The sequence below is a fragment of the Oenanthe melanoleuca genome, chromosome 5 (genome assembly GCF_029582105.1).
Source record: "Oenanthe melanoleuca isolate GR-GAL-2019-014 chromosome 5, OMel1.0, whole genome shotgun sequence".
Classification (NCBI taxonomy): Eukaryota; Metazoa; Chordata; class Aves; order Passeriformes; family Muscicapidae; genus Oenanthe; species Oenanthe melanoleuca.
In genome coordinates, this window is record NC_079339.1 from 30915604 (window position 1) to 30939712 (window position 24109).

Genomic DNA, 24109 nt, shown 5'->3' on the forward strand with positions numbered 1-24109 from the left:
TTTTCCAAGACATTTTCCATCTCTTAGGTTCTTCTGAAATTCTTTTGGATGACTACAGAAGGTAGTGCAACTCTTGGAACTGTCTTGCAGAAGATAAGAGATAATCTCATAAATTCAAACCCTAAGGATTTTTCTTCAAACAAAGATTTATGTCAATCTCAGTAGTTCAGGATTTACATCTGGTTGTAGTCCTTGAGGGTTTTGCATCTTTCCAGTAAGACAAAAATGGTTGGAAATACTGCTTTTTTCATTAATACTGTCTTCTGTGTAATTCTTTACTCCTAACCTAGGTGTGATGTCAACAGATGAAATCATAATTGACAGGCAGAATTTTAAAGCGTTCTAAATGTCACTGGACCTTTTAATAAAATTAATTAGCCTGCCACAGAGAAAATTTACTAGCCTGCTGGTTAATTTCACAATGTAAAATCGTGGGGTAGGTGGTAGAGCAGGCGAAAGCTTATTACTTTTAAATAATTATTTAAAGATGTGTGCCTTGCCCCTTTCAAACATGGATTGCAAATGCTGCAAGAGCTTTTAAAATCCTCTACATTCATAAGCAGTCAAGGATCACTTGAGGAAATACAATGCAGTTGAATTAGAAGTTATCAGATAGTAGCTAATGTCATCTCACTGGTTATGTGCTTGATTCTTCTGAGATTAGTGTTCATAGTAATATATAAGCATAAGTCATGAGTTCAAAAATTGTGCCTAGTCCCCTTATGAATCTTTAGGAAAAGCTGCTTTCAGAAAATTTAAACATCCAGAGTTACTTCTATTCCATTGTGCATCTCTCAGCTTACTGGAGTTTAACATTAGAGTGTGTTAGAAAGCACCATGAAGCAATCCCATTTAGTTTTCAGAAGAGTTACAATACATTGTTTAAATTGTACTGGGATTTGTGTATGTTGGGAGCACCTATGTCATGTATTCCAAACATAGTAATATTTGGAACTAAGATAGGAAACATTTTGAGATTTCTCATTTTTAGTAATGAAACATAATTAATCCCTGAAGAGTAGATTTCATGTGTGTCTGTGTGGTATTGAAAAGTATTTATCTGTAAATTGTAACGTGGATAGTTTTCTCTTGGATAAAGCTAACTTAAATGTGAACTTGTTGAAGATAACTTAAAAACTGTAGCACAATCTTTTGTGCTTGCAAATTTATAACTTGCAAACTTTGAAAGTTTGTCTACTTGTCTACTTACCAAGATTGCTAGCTTCTAGACAAGCATATCTTACTGATTTCCCATGCACACAAGGGGCTTAAATACCCTCACTCTCAATTCCATCCTATCCAGCCTTCTAAGCTAACATAAAATCTGTGCTGTTTGTTGTCTGGTATCAGTTGTTCTCATGTTCTCCTGCCTGGCCAGCTACACAATCAACTGGCTACTTTCCTGGTCACTTCTTTGACTGCTGATTATATTGGAGAGAAAAAGTAGAACTCTATTCTCCTGAGACAGAGTATATAGAACATTCTTGCAGGAGTGCTGTGATTTGACATCAGAGCAAAAATAAAATGCTGAAAATAAAATGAATATTAACTGGATACATATATGTCCTGCATATAGGTTAGAACCCTTTGGTACATTTCACAGGAAAAAGAATACAAATCTTAATTTATGTTTTCTAGTGTCTAATTTGTGTTTGTATTCTCTACAGCTATATTGTGTGTTGATGACTCCGTAGTAGATCTGGAGACGCTGGAAGCCCTATATGAAAATGTAAGTAAAGGTGGGGTAAAAATGTAGTTAATCACCAAAGTATTTCAGACACAAGACTTTAGGCTGCTCAAGGGAACTAGTGAGTAAGGTCCCCTGAGAAGATGCTTTTGAAGCTTCTCAGGTCCATCAGTGCAGGTTATTTTTCAAACACTACCTCATGAAGGGCACAGGAGCAGGCAATTCCTAAATGTAAGAATTCAAGCAGATGAAGCAGAAGGTTGGCTTGGCTGAGCTGGGATCTTCTTTTGGAGACAAGACTAAAAAAAGAAAGTATATAACCCGTGGAAGCAAGGTCAGCTGATGTGGGAGGAATACAGAGATGCTGCTTGCCACTCTAGGGAGAAAATTTGTGCAGCCAAAGCTCAGTTGGAGTTGAAGCTGAACAGAGCTGTGGGGACAATAAAAAGAGGTTTTTTAAATCTGTTAATGGCAAAAGGCAGTATAAAAATAATATCAGCTGGTTACAAGATGGGGATGACCATTTCACAAACAGGGGCATAGACAAAGAGATGTCTAATGCTTTCTTTACCTCTGTGTTCAACACTGATGATGGGCTGAAGGGCTCCCAGTACCCTGAGCTGGATGACCATGATCAACTCCCATGCAACTCTGACCTTGTGTGGGATGTGCTGCTCCAGCTGGATCCCTATGTGTCTATGGGGCCTGGTAGAACTCACCCAAGAATATTCGAAGAATATTATGATGTTCTTATGAGGCTTTTCTGATTGTTTTTGAATGCTCTTGGGAATCTAGAGAGGTTCCAGTCAGTTGGAAGTATTTGGACAATGCCTTCAGGCACATGATGTGATTCTTGGGGTGTCCTGTGCAAGGCCAGGAATTGTACTCAATGGTCCTGGCGGGTCCCTTTCAACTCAGCATATTTGGTGATTCTGTGACCAGAGGAAGTCAGTTGACATAATCTTTTTAATTGCAGTAAAGCTGTTGATGCTGTCTCTCACAGTATCCTGTTGGATAAAATGTCCAGCACACAGCTGGATAAACACATCATGTGAGGGGTGAACAACTGATTCATGGGTCAGGTGCAAAGGATTATAGTGAAGGTGATGGCATTAGACTGGTGGTCTGTCACTAGTGGGGTTCTGCAGGGCTCTGTCCTAAGCCCTGTGCTCTTCAACATCTTCATTAACAACTTGGACACAGGACTAGAATGTGTATTAGGTAAGTTTGATGATGATCCTAAATTGGGAGGAGCCATTGACTCCCTTGAAGGCAGAGAGGCTTTGACAAATCAGACGGTTGTGCAATCACTAACCACTAAACTTAATGAAGTTTAAGTAAGAAAAGTGACAGATTCTGCACCTGGGATGCTCTGGGGAATGAAACATGGGAGAGAAACTGTGCGGAGAGGGACCTGGGGCTCCTGGTCCATGGCAAGTTGAACGTGACTCAGCAGTGCCCTGGCAGCCAGCAGGGCCAAGTGTGTCCTGGGGTTCATCAGGCACAGCATCACAGCCAGGCAAGGGAGGGGATTGTCCTGCTCTGCTCTGAGCTGGGGCAGCCTCACCTCCAGTGCTGGGAACAGCTCTGAGAGCCACAGTATGAAAAAGGTATAAAGCATTGGAGAGCATCCAAAGGAGGGCCATGAAGATGGTGAAAGGTCTGGAGGAGAAGTCATGCAAGGAGAAGCTGAGGTCGCTTGGTCTGTCAGCCTGGAGGAGACTGAGGGAAGACCTCATAGCTGCCTGCAGCTTCTTCATGAGGGAAAGAGGGGAAGATCTCTTTTTGCTGACAGTGATAGGACCTGAGGGAATGGCCTGAAGCTGTGTCAGGGGACATTTAGGTTAGGTATGAGGGAAAGATATGTCACCCAGAGAGTGTTTGGGCACTGGAACAGGCTCCCCAGAGAAATGGTCACAGAATCAGCCTGACAGAATTCAAGAAGTATTTGGACAATACTCTTGGGCACATGGTATGACTCTTGGGGATGGTCCTGTGTAGTAAATGGCATATAAAGCACTGAAGGAATTTGTCATAGATCTTTAAGCATCTCACTTTTGCATAGTCTGAATGTTTCTCAGTGAAAAAAACATAATGGCTGCTTGCAGGCAAACAGGGAAAGTAGTAATTTATTAATTTATTATTAATTAGTAACTAATTTGTTTATATTAATTCACTCAGAGAGCACAAAAGGATGAACTGGAGAAAATCAAGCAATATTATCAGACTTCAAAAGAGGAGGAACTGAAGCTTCTGGATAAACCAGAACAGTAAGATTATTTTTTTTAATAGTTTTTCATTATATAATGTAGTTCTTTGATTATATGTTGAAAGCAGTTTTGATACATAATTCTTGGTCATGATGAGGTTTTCTAAAATTATGAACTTCGTGTATTTCAAGGCATGATGAAAAGTTTTATCACAAAACTTTCTGTCAGACATGACAGAGTTTACTACATCAGCTTTGTCCACCAGAATTGATGAATGCATGAATCAATAAGAATTTTTGTTCTCATTCTCACACTTGTAAAAGGTTTATCCTTCCCTTAGAGCATTTGTGGCTAATTAGCATTACATAAGGCAGAGCCAGATCGATTTTGGTTGTTAATTATTTGAAAGAGCTGCATAACAGAGGGTTTGGGTTGATCTTTTGCCCAAACACCTTGTACACTCTGGTCAAGTTCACTGAAGACCTATGATGCCACAGTTCCTCTTCTGCAACTGTTGTGGCCAGTGACAACTACTAGGATGAAAAACTTAAATGTTGCTCCTTCTGTTGTAATAACCTTAGACCAATGTGAAAAAATCCTCAAGAATTTATGAACAGAATGGTAATCCTGAATTTTATTTTTGTGTGTACATTTGATTTCAGATGTTGACCTAGGAGTGTTTTTTGTCTTCTGCTACTTCACTGCTTTTTTCTTTTGTAGTCTTTTCCTCTTTAATTCTTCCTTCCCAGAGGCCTCTCTGTCATCTTGTCTCCTTTACCATCTTGTCCGTTCTTGTCTTTTCTTCTGTCTCTGGTGTAAGAAAGGGTAGGGGGAGAAAGAACGGAAATAGAGAAATAGTATATGATTGGTTAATATCAGAATTATTGTATTTTCATACCTTTTTTTCCCATTAAAATGTTAGTGTTGAAGAACAGATTATTTTTTTCTTTCTCTCCTTACAAGAGGCAGCTAAGTACTGATTTGTGACTGCATGCTAAGGAATAGGCTAATATTAGGAGATAAGGTTATTATCTTACTCTCGATGAAGAGAGGCTGCTGTTTTTTAGTAAGTCTTAAGAAGACTGTAAAGTTTATATACTGTAAAGTTTATATACTAGCTTACTTTTGCATCCCATACCCATGGCTTTCATTGCCTTGGCTTGGGGCATAAGGATACATTGTGTGACTAGCTGATGTTTTCCAGAGCTTGAATCTTTGGCAGTCTGTTTGCTGTATGTCCAAGTTAAATAAATACGAATGCATTTTGTCTTCTGGAGAATACAGAGAGTAGAGCTCTAGGGTTATAGGAGGTTGTCTTTATTGTAACTTATGGTGGAGAGAGGTTAATCTTAATTAAATACAAAGTTGGATTTATACTATCATTGTTACCCTATGATTAAACTACATAGGTTAAGAAAACTAGCTTTTTTAAAGGTAGCTTAAAGGGAAAACGATTTGCTTTATGCACTTCTGTAAATTTTGTTAGACCTTCAAAATAATGTGCTTTCTGAAAACTCAGTAGTTCATGTGCTCCTGGTTTTTCTGTCTCAATCAGCCTCTAAGTCAACCTGACTACACAACTGGAGATTTGTTGGAGCTGTGCTTTACTTATTAGTTCCATAAAAGATTAAAGATGGAAAAGTGCTAAATTTGTATGTGTGATTAAAAATATTTGCTTCTGGGACATGAGCCTCCGATACTGTCTTTAATGAGGATCAGAACAGAAGTGCAAATGAAATAATTTATCAAATGGATGCACATACCATATGTTTCATTCATACAATGAAACCTTTTATTTGAGTTCACTGAAGTCTAAGGGCAACACTTATGTGCTTGGATTACCAGACAAATAAAAAGCTTTAGTGGTATCACTGATGTTCTGCACACGTGATTTTTATTTGTCTTGCTTGTATGTTAAATTTGGCACAAACTCTCAACTATGACAGCAACATAACAATAGCCCCCTAAATTATGCTTCATGATAATAGCTGTTAAAATGCTTATATGAATTGCCATGATAAAGATTTATATGCAAAATTGGTGACAGTTTGGGGCTTTGCTAGCAGGATACAGATGCTGTAGCTAGTTTCCAAGAGATCCCATTTAGTTCTAGTATATTGTCTGTGTAGGCCTCTCCAATATGAAATAAGTACTAATAAAGGAAATAGTAACAAAATATGGTACTGGTTTGAATGTAGTTTATTTCAGGAAGTAGGGACCGATTTATAATTGCTGGTAATGCCACCTGCTTCTCTTTGACAACAGCTCTGCTTGGACTTCAGTTTAAATCCTGCTGTTGTACTTAGAAGCTTGCAGGATTAGATACACCTTTTTCCAAAAAAATTGTTTCTAAATTTTATATTCTTCAAATGCAGCTAAATATGATCTGAAAATTAGTTTACCTCCTTAGAATCAGCCTTTCTTGTCCATCTTCTGCAAGAATGTTCTCTAAAACCATGACAATGTCCCTGGCTTTAAAGTTCTCTCAAGTCCTTAACTACCAGATTCTGGTAGGCTAAGGGAGTTTCCAAGTAAATGCATTTTTTATTTACAGTTTCTGAAGGAGAGGAGTATGATGTACCTCATGGAGATGAACAGCATAATTTCTATATTTATATTAGGCCATCAGAAGTGTAGTAATGAGAAACCCATCCAAAAGCTGTGTCACAGCCACATCATCATTAATTTAAGTCGAAATTATACTTTTCTCAGAGTAAATTTGAAATAAGAATGTTTCTTTCTCTTCTAAAGTTTTGTCCATCTGAATTGGTGGTTTATGGTGACAGCCATAGTTTCATGCTATAACTTTTTGTTTAGTAGTTACATTTGTAGACTCTAAGATTCCTTTTTGTGACAGATTTCAGTTATAAGGGTTCTATCTGGATATTTACTTGGACACTCTGAATTCCAGAATCTTTTTTTTTATGCTGATGCTCTTTTAACTCTCGGCACAATGACATTGTATTTGTTAGTCAGCTGTGTGGGAAATAGTTCTCTTTTCACAGGAAGGCAAGAATATGTGTCATTTGACTTTGTAAATTTAAACTTTTTAATTGTATGTATGTTAGAACTTTAATGAAGCCGTTTGGTTCTTCTTTCCTTTGTTTCTCTCACACAAAGTGCAAAATACCCTCTTTTTTTTCCTGGCAATACCATTCATTCCCAATAGGAAGCATTTTTATTAATACCAGCTTGGCATTTCTTTTTTCCCACTTCTTAAGTCTAAGAGCCAAGCTAGGCCTCCCTGATCCTTCTCTCACAATAGGTTTTTTCATCAGACGAGAAAGAAAAAGAATGAAAAAGAAAGAACAAAAAAAAAATGGTATTCCAATTAAAACATAACATTTCACACCAGCCACAGGTGAATTCTGCTGATTTTTTAAACTGTCGTTATGTACTCAGCAAAGCCTTAGCATGCATGAGAAATGTGTAAAACAGATTTAAACATACAGATATTATTTATTGTGAAAAAGAAATAATTTTGAAAAATTTGGTGTATTGGCTTAAATAGTTAAAATAAAGTTAAGAAGAATTCAAGCTGATAAATTGAATACTGAATTTCTCATAATTCAGTGAGGTAGAAAAAATCTTTATGGCATTGTGTTATGAATCCAAGAATATCTATAAACAGGAGATTAGAAGAATGATTACTAAAGTGATACTGGAGCAAAAGACAAACTTGCTTTTGGATTTCAAGAAAGCTTGTATATAACTCTGAAATCTTGAATTTAAAACCCAAGATCAAATTATTGTTATTATATATTATTATGAGAAATGCTAAAGCTTCTTGTATTTTTAGCCAAGCTCTTATATTTTTAATTGATGAAAAGGGAGGAATTGCTCATGTCTTGGGATGTTTTCATTTTGTGACATTTGTTGAGTATGCCTCTATTTATTTTTATTTACCAAAGTGTTAAAAGACTAAAAGCTACAACAAAGACATGAGGAATATGTACCTGTGAGGACAGATACAGGGCAGATGAAGACTTAGGAACTTTGCTGAATAGTGACTGGAGGCAGATACACTCTGCAAGTATTTTGGAGCTAAATACACAGCTAGGTGTATTCCTATGAAACCTGGTGCTATATGGTTGAAAGTGTGGTGCAAATAGAAAAAGAAAATTGATGCTGAGAATCAGGGGAAAGCTGTCAGCAGACATTCTATATTAAGAAATACATTTGTAGGAATATATTGAGTTTTGTATTTCTAAGCACATTTTTAAGGAGAACAAAACTGCGTAAGTTAATATGTAGGTAGCGCTATGTAGATTTTCCTCCTTTTTTTTTTGCAGTGAATTATTTAGGTTTGAGATTCTTCTGTTTGTTACTGTACAGCTATGTTAGTTAATACACTGATATGAAAATGATTAATGTCTTGCCTTTTTCTTGACATTAATAAGATTTTTAATGCATTCTTAGCATAAAGAATATAACAATTTTAAATTCTGTCAGATTTGATTCAAATAGGAAAGAGTGCATGTATATTTCATGATACTGCAGGCTTTGATCCATTATGTACCCCACTGAGAGGAATTATAAAGATTCATTAATAGTCCTTTTTTCCCCACAGATTTCTATATGAGTTGTCTCAAATCCCCAACTTCGCAGAACGAGCTCAGTGTATTATCTTCCAGTCAGTTTTCTCTGAGGGAATAACATCAGTGCACCGGAAAGTAGATATCGTCACTCGTGTTTCCAAGGTAAGTCCAAATGAAAGCTAAATTAAATATAATTTAGAGTATTTATGCTTCCTTTTTACCATAATTGAGGAATCTTAATCCTACTTACTGGTATTTTAGAAAAGAAACCTGTAGTAAATTTTAGCTGCTTAAAAGAACAAAAGGAGGAGGGAAGCAGGAAAGCGAATTGCATGTGATGCCCCATAGAGTATGTAGAAGTTTATTTGTAGTTAGATAGTAGATTTTTATTAATTTGCATATTAATTAATGTAACATATAATCTATAAACTAGGAATTAAATACAAGACAAGCTTAGTACCAGGCCTTGCAAACTGCTTTTTATTTACATACCACTGTTGGTGCCAATAGATGCTTGTTGTGTTCGTTAGCTTATTACTTTCCCTTGGCATCAATTAATTTCTTGTAACCCTGATACAGCAGAATTTTTAGTATGGGACAAAGCTCTACCTAATATTTATGTACTATGAAAGACTCAGGACAAGATTTTTGAATTTTAACAAATAAATTATGAAAAGTAGAACAAGGTGAAAATTAGGAGAGAAATTTAAATAGTGGCCCAAAGGTCTAACACCCTTACCAGAGAAGTAGTTAATTTTTATTTTTTTTCTAATTTGAAGATTAGTTTTTGATTAGCTTTTCTTTAACAGAGTACCCATGCATGACTCCTTTGGATTTCTTTACAATAGAAATAGTTACTTGCTTTTTCCTTTCCAAGAGAGCATAAATAAAGAATCAGTGTATAAGGCTACATAGTTAAGAATTATGCTTGTGGCCTCTGATTGTCAACTGACAGATGTCTTTATATGTAACTGAAAGTAATTTACTAGTTCTACACCGTTTTCTGTTCTGAGGCATGTAATTAGTTATTCCTTAGCCCTCCTGTATCTGGATTAAGTATGGATCCAGGAATGTGAATTTTCAGACCCATGAGCAGACTGAGTGACAGGGTGAGTCTAACCTGATGGCAGCAAAAATAGCACATCTCCATTTGACTGTGAATTGTGCAAACTCATGATAAACTACCTTCTTGTCTATAAGATTTTTGAAGTCTTCTGAGAATGTTTAGAAATCTCCCATTAATCTTTTAGTCATTGACATGGCATTTGATGCCAAATAATTTGCACTGTATGGATTACATTAAACTTATTATTTTAGGGAGATACAGTCTAAAAAAAGTTTCTCTTAAAGTTTTGATTATTGTACCAGCTTCAGCTTCCCTTACCTACCAAGGAAAAAACAGACAGGAAAAAAACCTTATCAAAAATAAAATGAAAAGAATATTTTTATATTAGCAGTTAGAATTTTTGTGCCAACTGAATTTAAAGACCAGTATCCATTTTCCAGGCTTTGCTGAGCATGAAAAGTGTAAAGGAAATTTTGGGTTTGATTCTGGCTTTTGGAAATTATATGAATGGAGGGAATAGGACCCGAGGTCAAGCTGATGGGTTTGGTTTGGAAATACTCCCCAAACTAAAGGATGTCAAAAGCAGAGTAAGTACTAATGTTTGGTTAAAGATAATTTTTATGAAGTATTTTTTTTAATTGTTCCTTCATGTGTCAGAAGTTAGTCTTTTATTTCTTACTATTCTTGCTTGAAAAGCAAGGTGCTTTTTACGGTTTTCATTCTTCTTTCTCCTAGCTTTTCACCTTCTTCTCCTGCACATGTGTATATTTCCTTAATAACTTATTTCTCCTGTTCAGTACTACTAGGATAATTACCTTATGTGAGAACTTCTGTGTGTCTCTTTTATTAGCAGGGACTTAGTACCCTACTTAGTAGGGTAGAAAGAAGTGAGGGAGCACAGACTGCTCAACTCTTTTCCAGTAAAACTCCCCATTCTTTTTTCATGCTCTTAAATGCAGATCTCTCTATTTGAATAAAACCTCTTTTAAAATCAGGTTTAGAAACAAAATATCAGTAATTGTTCATTGTAGTGTATACACTAACAAATTATGTATAAGGGATCAAAGAGTTGTCACACCCAACAAGATACTTTCAGTCTTTTTTTTAATTGTCAGTTAAATGGATGTAGGACATGAAGTTTGAATGGCATGCACGAGAAAATGCTCATAGCTGGCAGTAAATTATTTTGTCAAGAATTGAGAAGGACTAGCTGGTTTTTGATTAGTCATGCTAGGATCAAAGGCTCAAAGGCTAGACACCTTCTGAGATGAGATTACTTTGTTTCATATTTCAGTAGGGCAAAGGAGGAGGTGTTAGGTAATGTGCGCAGTAGAAACACTGCTCAAAGTCATTCTTTGCCAAAACATACCTAGACACCACATGGATATAGGAAGCAACAAAAAACAGCAGATAATTTTCTGCTGATGATGGTATAGACTTGGAGTGTGAGGAAAAATTATCTTTCATGCTCCCCTACTTTTTTTATGTGAAGTGCTTTCTTGACTACAAGAGATGTAGATTTTAAGCTTTCGTTCTCCATTATGCTTCATGTACACAGGAATGCATTTGTGAGAAAGGCAATGCCAGAAAACAGTATATCTATGGAGCATTTTATTTTACTTGTGTATACCATCATTGAGTGTAGAAACACATTTAACTAATTGCTCAGTGAGCAACTGTTTTAATGAAAGCTTTTTCCAAAGGATTTGAGTCCTTTGTCTCCTAAAGATATTGTGATGCTGGAGCGTGTCCAAAGATCAGCAAAACTGGTAAAGGGTCTGGAGCACAAGTCTTACAAGGAGCAGCTGAGGAAGCTGGGGTAGTTTAGCAGGGAGGAAAGGAGGCTCAGGTGAAACCTTGTCACTGCCTACAGCTACCTGAAAGGAGGCTGTAACCAGGTGGGGTTGGTGTCTTCTCCCAAGTAACAGACAATAGGATGAGAGGAAGCAGCCTCAAGTTCTTTCAAGGGAAGTTTAGCTTGGATATTAGGAAAAATAAATTCAGGGAAAGGGTTATAAGGCTTTGGAACAAGCTGCCCAGAGAGGTGGAGTCAGTGACCAGAGGTGTCACTTAGGAATACAGTTTAGTGGTGGACTTGGCAGTGCTGGATTTTCAGTTGGACTCAAGGATCTTAAAGGTCTTTTCTAACCAAAATGATTCTTTGATTCTAATTCTTACTTTTGTCTTTGCTGTGATGGTTCAGCTGTTCCATATAACCACTTTTTTCCCAGTCCTACTGCATGGACAAGACACAGTACAAACAGCAGCTTAACTAGAACCAGGCCAAGTTTCCCATTACTCAGGCGTTTGTTGGCTGGCTAGCCGCCTTGAAGAAAAATGTAAAACTCAGCTTTGCCTGACTTTTCTCAGTGAAGCTGCTAGGTTTAGTATCACTATTTATCTACCTATAAACTTCACAGAATTAATAATCTCTGGGACTTCCCAGTGTGGCTGAATTTAGCAAGCATGTTCCAAAATTATGCATTATGAAAATGAGTAACTGATACAAAATATAAATTGTGTAAGCCTTGTTTCTTAGCAAAACAAGTTAAAAAATTATATTATTTACCGTTTCCTGGTAGCCAGAATAAATATGTTATTAGTTCAGATTAGTCTTCAAAATGCATAAAAACTCAGAGGGTCCAGTTGCTACAGGCAGATATGAAACCTCAGAGATAATTGCATTTTGTATTTTCTCCTTTGTATTTGCAAAGGAGAAGAATGCAGGGTCTTGTACATTTGAACATAAAGGTATTCTTCCTTTGTCCTATAACTCCCTTCTCATGAATTGACAGCAAATACATCTTAACTGAGCTGCATTCCATGAGCTAAAGTAAAAAGCCAATGCTAAATACCTCTTATTTCACATAAAAGTCATTTATTGTGATATGAGCTTAGAAAGTTACTTTTTATAGAGATTTTTTGACCTGCAAGTAATGGCTTCTAAAATTTTTAACATGCAGGGTGGCGTTTTCTGCATGACAGCAGTGACTTACTTAGCTAAGAATTTTGCTGGTGTATGATACTAATAAAATATAATGTGCTGCAGACTCTCATATAGACAAGGCAGCTCTGTACAGGAAGTCAGACATTGTTCACATACAAATGTTTGTTCTGATACCTGTCAATATAAAATATGAAAACACATCAAAAAAACTTCAAAGGCATTCCAGATATAATTCCCTATATCATGGTTCTTTTATATTGCTGTATGTAATGTATAACTTTTCCTTAGTTCATCTGGCTCATGCTGACCCAATGACATGTAGCAAAATAAAATACTGTTTACAGTTGTGTGCAGGAACATGGAAATGGTGGTTCCATAAAATGAGAATTAAAATTCATATTTATATGTTAACAGGGCATGAAATATACTTCTTAGTTGAATGTTATCTCATTTCATATTTAGAATAAAATATGTAAAATATCTATGCCTTTTTTGGATCTTACTTATAGATGATTGAGACATAGGAATCAAGAAATTTTGTTCACATTAATATATCTGAGATAACTGTAATATTTAGTTGATATTATGTTCAAGAGTAATATTATTGAATAATATTATTTATTTGGGATAATATTGTTATTTTGTAATGCCTTCTATTATTACATAAAATGTGAGGACAGCTTCTCCCATGTATTCTTCTCTGCCTGTATTTTTGCCTGGTATTTTAAACCAAAATAAACTCTAGATCTAATAGTGCTACGATGAAGTCGATGTTGAAAAAGATCAATTTTTTTTTGGCCAGAAATGCTAAGGCCAAAAAAAAATTGTGAATTTCATGACAATATAATATAATAATTAATTTAATTTTAAATGGAGTACATTTTCACATATTGAATCAGTGTTAATAACACATCTTTAATTTTTCCTAGGATAATGGTATTAATCTTGTGGATTATGTCGTCATATATTACCTACGCCATTGTGATAAGGTAAAGGGTTTGCTCTATCAGCCTCTCCAAAACTGAGTTTTTTTAAGAGATGGTCAGAGGATTTGTAACAGCTTCATAGAAATCTAAACATAGTACCTCTGATGGGAAAAAAAAATCAATTTCTGTTGCTTTCTTATGATAGTTGTGTACCTCAATAGGCATGAAATTTGCTATGAGTTTCAAGATAAGACTCTGTAAAATTTTACATTGGCTTTTGAGAGAACCACTGCAAGCAATTAGCTGTGACTGCTGAGACTGGGCAGGTGGTCACTCCACTCCTGCTTTATTGCATCTGGGTGGCAGTAACATTGTAAAATTTCTTCTGATGTCATGATATTGGAAGGCAGAAATGTGATTTCTCTCTTAGGACAAAAACGTGCAAAAACAGGTTGATATTTTAAGACAGATGAGTCAGCTGATGGGGGTGAAGATAGGGGTTCAAATGCTGCTGTGAATTACATTTTATTGTGTGTGATATTCCTCTATATGCATTTATATATACTATATACATTAATATCTTAAATATATATATTTGTTATTGGCAATAGCCAAATTTATTGTGTGGAAAGTTTGAAGTATTGTATTTTAAAATAAAATGTTGCTATTAATTGATCTTAACAATGATTTTCAGCAATTTTAATTGACTTTCTTATTTTTTTGCTTCGTTTTTTTTTTTAATTCTTACATTCTTAAGGTTGTTGAATTGACAAGTTAGTAGTGCTGATATATGTAGATCTATATCAGTATTCTTTATTTAAGGTTTTTGGGTTTGTTTGTTTCTCTTTCTTTTTTCTTGTGTTTTCTGTTGCTGGTGGTTTTGCTGTTTTGGGTTTTTTTGGTGGATTGAGATTTTTATGCTTTCTAATTAATTTATTAAAATATTTACTTTATATAAATATTTCTGCAATCTTCCTACTTTACTGTAATTTTATTTCAGGTAATTTTGTGGGGAAAAAAACAGTATATTTTCCTTGGGAGGAAATAAACACAGTGTAATTATCATCCAGTGCTCTTTCACTACCAAAATGTTCATGTCATTATAATAAGAAAATTATTCTCTCTGCATTCCCAAAACACTTAGTTCTCCAACCTATGAGTTTTGCTTTATTACAGACTGAAATCCATGCAGATTTATGCATATTTCAAACTCAGTAATATTGCTTATACAAAGCAATGTCATATTAATACCATTTATACATACTATACTTCTTAAAATTCCATTGGAGATCTTGCTTTGAACCTTGTAAAAGTTTTTTGTTGGTTGGTTGTTGGGGTTTTTTTTTTGTTTTGTTTCACTTTGTGGGGGGTTTATGTTGGTTTTGTTTATTTGTTTTTCTTCTGTTTCTTTTTTCTTACTGTGCTAAGGTATGTACTTAGGAATTACATACAGACTTTAACCCCTGTTATTTATTTAGCCACATAAACGTTCAACTGTGTATTTTTATCTATGTAAACTACTTCAGGAAATATATGAACAGGGTTTCAATTTATGCTTATAATGTGTGTGCTTTTTTAATGAATTGTGAGAGAGTGAAACCACAAACTTTTGGCATAAGATCCCTTCTTGCATTAAAATAGGCATTCCTGTTATCTTTTTTTAAGAAACTTCTAATCCCATATCTAAACCTTTATTGACATAAAATTAACTGAAATGTTGTGCATTTAATGTTGCTTCAAAGTTTAAATTGAGCACAGTTTGCTTTGCAACATTTAAAAGGAAGTTTCAATAACTCAGAATGGTCAGTATTTAAACTTGAACGAGATGTTGTTTTAGCAAGAATGATTTAAAATATGTTAGTTATTTTATAACACTGTTGCATAGATGAGAATTTTTTTTAAAAAGCTATTTATTTCACTGGAAATGCATTCAATTTTCATAGTGGCCTATTTGTTTGTTTGTTTGTTTAGGAAGCAGGAACAGACAAGAGTATTTTTCCTTTACCAGAACCACAGGATTTTTTCCAGGCCTCCCAAGTTAAATTTGAAGACCTAATAAAAGACTTAAGGAAACTGAAGAGAGATCTAGAAGGTAACTGGGAACTTTCACATTTGTTCTGCTAACAACAAAGTGCCATTTAAAATGTGATCTTTATGAGGTTTTCTTATTGCTAATTAGGTTTATAGTGTTGATTCATTTAGAGTTTTTACACTGTTGCACAAATTACTCACATAAATTAGAAAGAAAAAAATTTAACTCATGACTTAATAAAAATGAAAGTAGAGATCCTGAAAAGTAATTTTCCCTTTTACAATCGGAAGGCCCCTGAAGAAATCTTTCTGAATATTTCTTTGGTTATGTGTGAATTTTTCTCTGGCTTCTCCAGAGCTATGTGTTTAACTGTAGATATCTGTTAGCTCCATAACATAAATACTTTCTTCAGTACTTGTATAACAACAATTTAAAAACTACAAGAAAGAGTTGAATGCTATTAATGTAGAAATAAAGCACAGCTTGCCAAGGCAGAGCAAAGGGAAATGAAAAGCTTCAGTTCAAAATATTTTCACCCTGGGACATAAAATAAACATTTAAAAATGTTTATTATAAAGAGGGGCTCAGAAACCCAACTCATCTATCAATCAATACTGAGTGGAAATAAAGTAGGAAGGGTTGTTCTCCTAAGTATTCCAAGCAGTTTCTTTTTTATTTTGTGCTGCATGCAATTTTCTAAAATAAAATCACTGAATGTTTTAAGCCTTTTTCTTGCTATAGAAAAGTTTGTATTTTACTAAGGGATTTCTGTGTAGAAGATGGAGTTTAGGAAGAGAATCTGCATAAAAACATTACAAGTAAAAACTTTGTATTTAGATTTACATGTTTGTACCAGAATGGAAGAGTCCTTTCATAATCAGAGTTGAACAAGATAATTGTTTTCAAAGTTTTTCAATGTAAGGCGCTGAAAACCGTTACAAAACAGTTTATCCTTACAGCTAGGAATTGCTGGATTAGGTCACTGCCATCCTTAGGATAATTTCAAAGGTTAATAGTGGTAGGAAAGTATCAGTTGTTGTTTGTTCGACCCGGGCATAAGTGAGTGCTCTATCTCCTCTCATCGCTTGGCCCTGTAAGCCCCTTGGCCTGCCCTCTTTTGAGCTAGTTTTTGCAGAAACATGATCTGTGTTTGATCTTGTACTTTTTCAGCATGTAGTCCTGCTGTCATACATCTTAGTCGTGCAGGATCTGCATTGAGGCTGGGACATTCACATCATATTTGTTCTACATTGCAAAGGCACAAACAGCGAGTAGGAAAAGCTAAATTCTTGTAAAATAAAAATTTCAGCTTTCTTGTAATCACTGATTTCTGTTTCCTAAACCAATTTTTTGTAGGTATTTATAGCAAATCTAGAAAAATTGTTATCTTGAGATCATTTCCATAATTCTTTGTAGAGGTGTAAGTTAAAGCCAGCCAAAGCAATTGAGATACAACGTTAATGACAGCAAAAATGTGAAACCAAAAAGATTATGGGAATGTTTTCAGATATTGGTATTTTATCACTTAAAAATATGCAACAGATTCTAACAAGCATTCCTTGGATTATTTCTCTTACATTTAAACAAAGAAACAATCACTTATATAAGAATTTATCTTTTTTCAAAGATTCTCTTTCAAATTTTTTTCTTCGGTTAGTGCTCTAGTTAATTTTTAAATCAAAATTTTAATTGAAGAGGTTATAATTTTAACACGTACAACAAAGATTTGATGAGTCTCTGTAGTTTATTGTAGCCATTAAAAAGTTGTGGCTTCTGGCAGAATACCAGTGAAAGTCTAAAGCTGAAACAGATGTGAGTAGCAGAAACCAAGTCCAGAGAAGCGTCGGGCCCAGCTATCCAGACAGGCACGGCCCTTCAGATGTAAATAATTTGAACAATATTAACTGGGGCTGCCTGTGTTATAGGGCGCATTGGATTTGTTTCACAGTTTGTTGGCTAAGGTAGTCTCGAGCAGATTACCTTGGAAGTGGGATGAGACAAAGGTAATAAATGGAAAAGAGGTTTTCATTGTGTCTTTAGGGAATGAGCTAATGTTTCTGTTAGGGATTTCCCTTTTTTCTGAGATTTGTGAGGAATGATTAAAACAAAAGCAACATATCACTTCTTGCAACTGAAATGGCAACTTTGGTAGTTACTTTTTGTATTAGTTGTCATTTATTATGTAAAAGATATATTTTATTAGTTTATCAAGGCATTCATTTATGTTTCTGACATGAATATTAACATGGGAAAGATGGAGTTATCATGAGTGTCGTATCTTATAAAGCTCATGCTATGAACCTCTGGTTTGAAATACCTAGACACTGTGGAACCAGAAGTTCAAATCTAGACGGAGTACAAACCCTTTCATCCTTTTCAGATAAACAGATTGAGTTCCATACAATTTTCTATTTTTAAATCTTTCAGAGTAGACTTTAAAGAATATGCTAACTTTACTCTGAAGGGATTAGACTGTAGGTAGACTCAAGAATTCAAAAAGGTTTTTGAAGAACCTTAATCCAACAGGTTTTCAAAACATATGCCAGAACAAGCTTTGTAATCATTAATGTTTTAGGTTAAAAAGAATGAGAAACAAAAATATGCATTTAATATGGGCTTTTAAGGGGAAGTGAATATGAGATGGTAAGATGAAAATTTTAGGGTGAAATCTGGTTCCACTCTAACATCCAACTAGAAAGAAATTGCTGTGAACTCAGGTTTTCACTCCAGGTCTGTTGTTGTATTTCCAAGGTTTTTAAATATTACACAGTATCATAGGCAGATACATTTATTCATTTAACATATGCTAGCTTTTCAGTTAATCTGTAGAGTTATGGAAAGAAAAGATTTTGATTGTAAGACATCTTATTCCTTGTCTAGGGCAATGAATGATTATCACATTTTTCTTTCCCTGTGACCAAACATGATTTGCCTTCTAATTTGGACAATGCCACTTGGTATTCTTGAAATTGATATTTTTCTGGAATAAGCACAGAGTGTTTTAAATGTGTAATTATAAGAAGATTTTCAGATACAAAGCCACTTTACTGAAGTTTGATAGAACAGCATAAGTTTTGCCATGAATTCTTTTATTAATCTATGTCCAAAGTTAAACAATTTTAATTAAATTAATTGCCCTATAGATTGTTTCCATCTGTCATACCCATTCCTCTTTGCAATACAGTACATAAAATTTTAAAATTTTGGGCTGCTCTGTTCCTCAAAAGTAAGCAAAGTTAGATGCCTCACGTTATATACTGTGGTGTTCATTATAACTTTTTTGAATTCTTGACCTTAACAAATGAAAGAGCAAAGATATTTGTTGAATTGTGAAAAATGGCAACCAAGGTATGTCCATTTTAAGTATTTTCAAGAGTCAGTTCTGTTTCCCATAATTAATTAAATTTACCAAAAGAGAGATTGTAACATTCTGATTCCATTGAAAATCCGCATACCATGTAATTTTCCCTCCTTTCATGGCCATTACTAGAAATATTGGTTACAATTTTCAATCTAATATTTTTTTCAGTGCTGTATATAAGTTTTAAATTTTTATGAACTTATCTCTGTATGTGTGAGTAGATATGTAGGTGTTTGCAAACACATGTGTGACAGAAAAAATAATCTAAAATAAAAAGAAGACTTTAGGGATCTGTTATACAATTGTTAGTTGGAGACAGAAGACATGGTTTAATATTGGACACCTCTTAACCTAGTTGTTGACAGATCTAATTTTCCCCATTAAAACTTAAGTTTATGACAACTCCATTTTGTAAAACTGCATAATCCTTATGAAAAGATTAAAAAGGAAGTAAGTGAATCTATTCACGAAAAGTTGAGAAATTACAATGTTGTGTTGGCCATTTTCACACTGATTTTTATACAGAAGCATTACAAATATCTTAAAACGATAGAGAAGTGCAGTGTGGTAGGTTGGAATGTACATCTGGAGGTCCTGTGGTCCAGAGCCTTTGAGCAAGAGTAACTTCATATTTAGATCAGGCTGTACAGGGCCATAGTCATAAGGATGGAAATCCCAGCACCTCACTGGGCACATGTTCCAGTGCTCAATTGCCATCTTGAATATTTTTCTTTATCCCATGTGAGAATTTCCTGTGCTGCAACTTGTGACTATTGCTCCATTTTCATTAGAGGTGCATTCCTGAAAAAGTCTGGCTCTGTCTTCTCTAGTTATTTGTTAGATAGTTGACATGAAAATCTAGATCCTCAGCCTGCTTTCTCTAAATGGGGCTGACCACACTTGGCTTCTCTTGCCTCTTCTTCAGGTGCTTCATTTTAATTTTGATTCCTAAATGTCATGACAATATAAATAGTTTTTTTCAGATATGAGTATAAATTTATATATAATAAAATACATTCCTGTTTGTAGAAATAGGTCCAGTGACTGGATGTGGCTAGCAAACACCATGCCAGTCATGTCACTCTCTGAACACTGTCTCTTGACATGGCTGATTATATCAGACTAAACTCTTGAATCCACACTGCTCTCATTCAGGTACCTATGTATCACATTCTATTGCAAAGCACGGAAGAGAATTTAGAAATAAGAAATAGATGGAAGTTGAAAAGTGTCATTCACTCTCAAGGCTTTAAGCAGCTGTTACTTTAAATAGAGTCAAGGAGGAAACTGCAAAAAGAAAAAAATGTTAGTTCACGCAGACTAAAACTCTGATTTTCCAAATTTAAAGTAATGAAAAAAATCTGGATTTATCAATAGGAAAACATACAAAGGCAGAGAAGTTTAATTGGTATTATTCCAAGAAGTTAATTTAAAATTCCTAAATATGTCTTTTCCCATCAGAGTCCTCAAACTGAGTGAAAGATTTTTGCAACAAAATATCCCCTAATTAACTATAGCCTAGTTTTGTTGAAGAGATTAATTAATTTGATGGGTTATCATTTATTCAGGTGGAATTATATATTTAGTTTTTAAATAATACAGCCTAATACTAAATTGTAAAGTTTATTCTGTGGATTAGAGTTTTAGTATAATCATGATACTGTAATAATCAATAGTGCAAGGACTACAAGATTGAGGGGGTTTTGTCTATTGTTTGATTTGCTTGATAGTCAGTTTACTGGACCACATCAATAAAATTCTAAGTATTATTTCAATTTTGAGTATTAAGTTTCTAAATAAATTGTAGGATAAATAGCTACATCTTGATAGAAGATGATTGCTTGTTCATTACAGGAGGATAATATTTCAAAAAGTGTCAAACACACTCTCCTAAAATATTTTCAACCAATTGAAGCCTTAGTCTAATTTAAATTAAATATTTTAAGTCCATTTCAAAAAGGAACTTAAATATCTGACTAACATACATGTCAAAAAATCTTCCCAGCAGAAGCAGAGAAGTTGTATGATAATTTACAGGACATGTTCTTTAAAATTTTGGAAGTACATGCAAGTAGAAATTTGAACTGGGTGATGGAACATGAGGAGCTGAATATGTGCATATGTTATTTCTCTAGGTAATAGCATAAAGTAAGCATGTTGTTTTGTATATGGTTTCACTGTTTTTGCACAGTCCAATATTTACATTATCTATTTTGAGGCAATGCAAAATGGTGTAAGGAAAAGAGTGAAGGATGGCTTTGTACAGAAAAGAGTTGTTTGGGGTTTTTTTTGCAAGAGTTGGTACTCTTTTCATTCTCAGAGTTTTCTGACCACTTTTTGAATAGTCTCTTGCCTCAGCCGGTTGAGATGTATTTCAGTTTGTTTAGATTTAGAAAGATGCAACACAGGCATTTAAAATGCATTTTCTATATGTGCATTGGATTTTATTTTACAGTAAAACTAACTGTTTGACAGTGTTCCAATGGTAGTGTTCATATGTGAATATCGTTTCTTAAAATTTCATTAGATTTTTTAGGTTTTGATAAAAAGGGATAATATGGTTTAAATGGTTTAAACACTCAGATATATAATAAAGGAGAAAAGCAATTCCATTTTTGAGGAGTTTATTCCCTGAAAGCAGATGTCTGCATGTGTGCACAAAGGCACAAGGAGAAAGCTTTCAGTTGGTTAAACAATGGCATGCTGTTAATTTTTTTTATGTATTTTTTATTCCTTTGGCTAAAGAATTCCCAGAAATTTCTTGTTAAAAATCATTCTGCAAATGTTAAGATTCTAAAATGGATCTGGGAAATACCACCCTTATGATTTTATGTGCACTTTTTTTGTGTGCCCTTTTAAATAAATAAATATGTGTATGTATGTTAAGCATTAGTTACATAACTATGAAGGATGCATCTAGGAGCAGGTAGTGTACATCTGGGAACTGGAGGAATACTGTTCCTGTCAATGTGCATAGTGAATAATGACTTATGTAGTTTGGAGAGTGTTAAATACTGGTGTTGGGAGGAACAGTGACTTTATGGACCACATCAGCTTTTTCTCTTTGCAGAAGTATGCAGTAAAAGACAGGACAGATTCCTGCTAGAATTGAGACAGTCACGTATCAAAGATTGAAAGCGCATTAGTTCAGACTGTGGGGGTTCAAATTAGTAATAGTGGGGCTAATTAGCTCTTTGAGAAGTGTTCCTGCTAGTATTTCAGGTAGTTTGTGAACTTACACGGTTCTAAATCTAAGCTGAGTGGTCCAGCTGAACCAAACTTGTACCAACTTGGTAGAAGAATTAATTAGTCCAACTTAGTGATCTGTCTTACACATAAAATCAGAGATCCAGCAATAGCAAAGAAAATAGGAGATCACTTATCCGGCTTCTACTGTTTCAGCTCATAAACTGTTTCAGCCATTGCCAAATTCTCTTATGTCTGATCCCTTATTCAGTACAATAAGTGATAAAATGTTTGAGTGTTTGAAAGGTCTTTTTTTTTCTTAGCACAGTAAAAATCTTAGCTTGTCTGATGAAAATATTATTCTTGCTTCTTAAAAATGTTGTCTCCCTTTCAATTACCCAGACAAGACTCTTCAGTTTCAAAATATTCTTTTTTTGTACTGTTCAGAGCAAAGGGAAATGTTCCAGTTTCTCAGCAGATTCTGCTAGCATACAGTTCTACACTCTTGACAGATCTTAATGATGTGTGGAGTTCTGTATGTTTGGATCTTGACACTTAACAAAAATTTTCTACTAATCATGTGTGCTGGAATCACTTAAAGGAATCTTTCAAAATTTGTCTGGAAAATTATGAGGCTTTAGTCGCTATAATCATTTATATGTATGTTCAGTCCCTTGCAGTGTGCTTCTCTGCCGAAGGGTGCCCTGAATGTAAACTACCATTTCACAAGAAGTACATTAAGCAGAGACTCAAATGTGTTGCTATGGTGTGAAAAATATTTAGTTTTACTAGCGGTCTTTGTTCATTTTGCTAAATGTATTCTTGGGAAACAATTTTAACAGAAGGGTTTTTAAATGATTTGTATAAAATGTTGGTGACCTTTCACCAAACAAGGAGCTAAAAAATTTTGTTTTAGGTTAGTTGCAACTAATATAGTCCTGAAAAGTCCTCTGTATGGCATCATTAACTCTAAAAGTTCAAAAATGTTGTTGAACTTAAAATAAAAAAACAAAGCCCCCTCAAAAGACAAAACTAGAATATCTGATCAGACTTGTGAGAATTGTCAAGGTGTCTGACTCCTTCAGAACAGGTGAACTTTACAGTGTTTTATATGCCACTAATTCAATCATTTCACTTCCCACATCTTAGGATATATCACTGAAATGTTTTTTCTGTCTCATTTATACATGACAGCTACAGCACCTAAACAGATACTTGTTTCTGTGTGTCATGGGGAAATGTGTTTAAGACAAAGACTGGACTTTTTACTTATTATTGTCTATCCTCTGAAATTATGTTTTTTAAGAAAAAGGAATTATAAATGTGTGAAGAAAATAACTGTATTTAGAAGCACATTTCTTCTTTTAAATTAGCTGAAAATATCTTCACAGAACAGTAGCTATACAAGCAATTAATAGGTTAGAACAGTGTATTTAGTTTTATGTGTGCTAACACTTTTTTACATTAAATTGTTGACCTTTATCTAAGTCAATGAAAATTTAAGAACAGAGTGCTACCACAGTCTGATGCCCTTTTATGTTTTTCTCAGATAATTTTGTCTCAGAAGACTTCCCACCCCACTTCATGGCATTTCCATATCTGCTTTATTCAAAGGCTTCTGTGTTAGTGAGCCCCACACTGGCTTTGGTGATAGTGCTTGAGCATTTGTGTGTTGCTATTATTGATGGGTACTGATTATCCATATGTGTCCAAAAGGGCAAATAAAATTCTCTCAAACTTTCCTGAGTCAGTAGCAGCATAGCCTCTTGCAGTTGGAAGTTTGTTAAAATTCTTATCATGTTCCCACAGAATCAAGATTAATCTCTTCCCTTCTGTACATTATTTAAAATTCTGTCTGAAAAGATATTTAAATTTATGTGCAAGTTTGTACATAAGTGCAAAAGCTCTAGATAGTGCAAAATGCATTCAATTAATACTGTGTGAACAGCTCCAATAAGTAGGTACCTAAGTACATGTAATAATAGGAGACTATAACCAGACCCTGCAGCAGTGTCCAATGGGTAAACATGAATCTTCACCAGTTGCTATTTGTTTAGCTTGCAAAGCTGTTTGCAAGAAAATTAATAAAGCAAAACCAAAGGAACTAAATAGTGAGAAAATTATATAACACTTGCTGAATAATATAAATTTATTAA

General features: G+C 34.5%; 1 protein-coding gene across 2 annotated transcripts in view; it reads left to right on the forward strand.

Moving 5' to 3' along the window:
• The window catches only part of FMN1 (formin 1), a 168983-nt gene that overhangs the window by 103647 nt on the left and 41227 nt on the right, over positions 1 to 24109 (forward strand). For both annotated transcript variants that reach the window (XM_056492805.1, XM_056492806.1), the window contains 6 exons: positions 1668 to 1729; positions 3869 to 3957; positions 8468 to 8597; positions 9942 to 10088; positions 13378 to 13437; positions 15346 to 15466. In XM_056492805.1, the coding sequence (XP_056348780.1) occupies positions 1668 to 1729; positions 3869 to 3957; positions 8468 to 8597; positions 9942 to 10088; positions 13378 to 13437; positions 15346 to 15466 (609 nt within the window). The remainder of the gene's footprint in view (positions 1 to 1667; positions 1730 to 3868; positions 3958 to 8467; positions 8598 to 9941; positions 10089 to 13377; positions 13438 to 15345; positions 15467 to 24109) is intronic.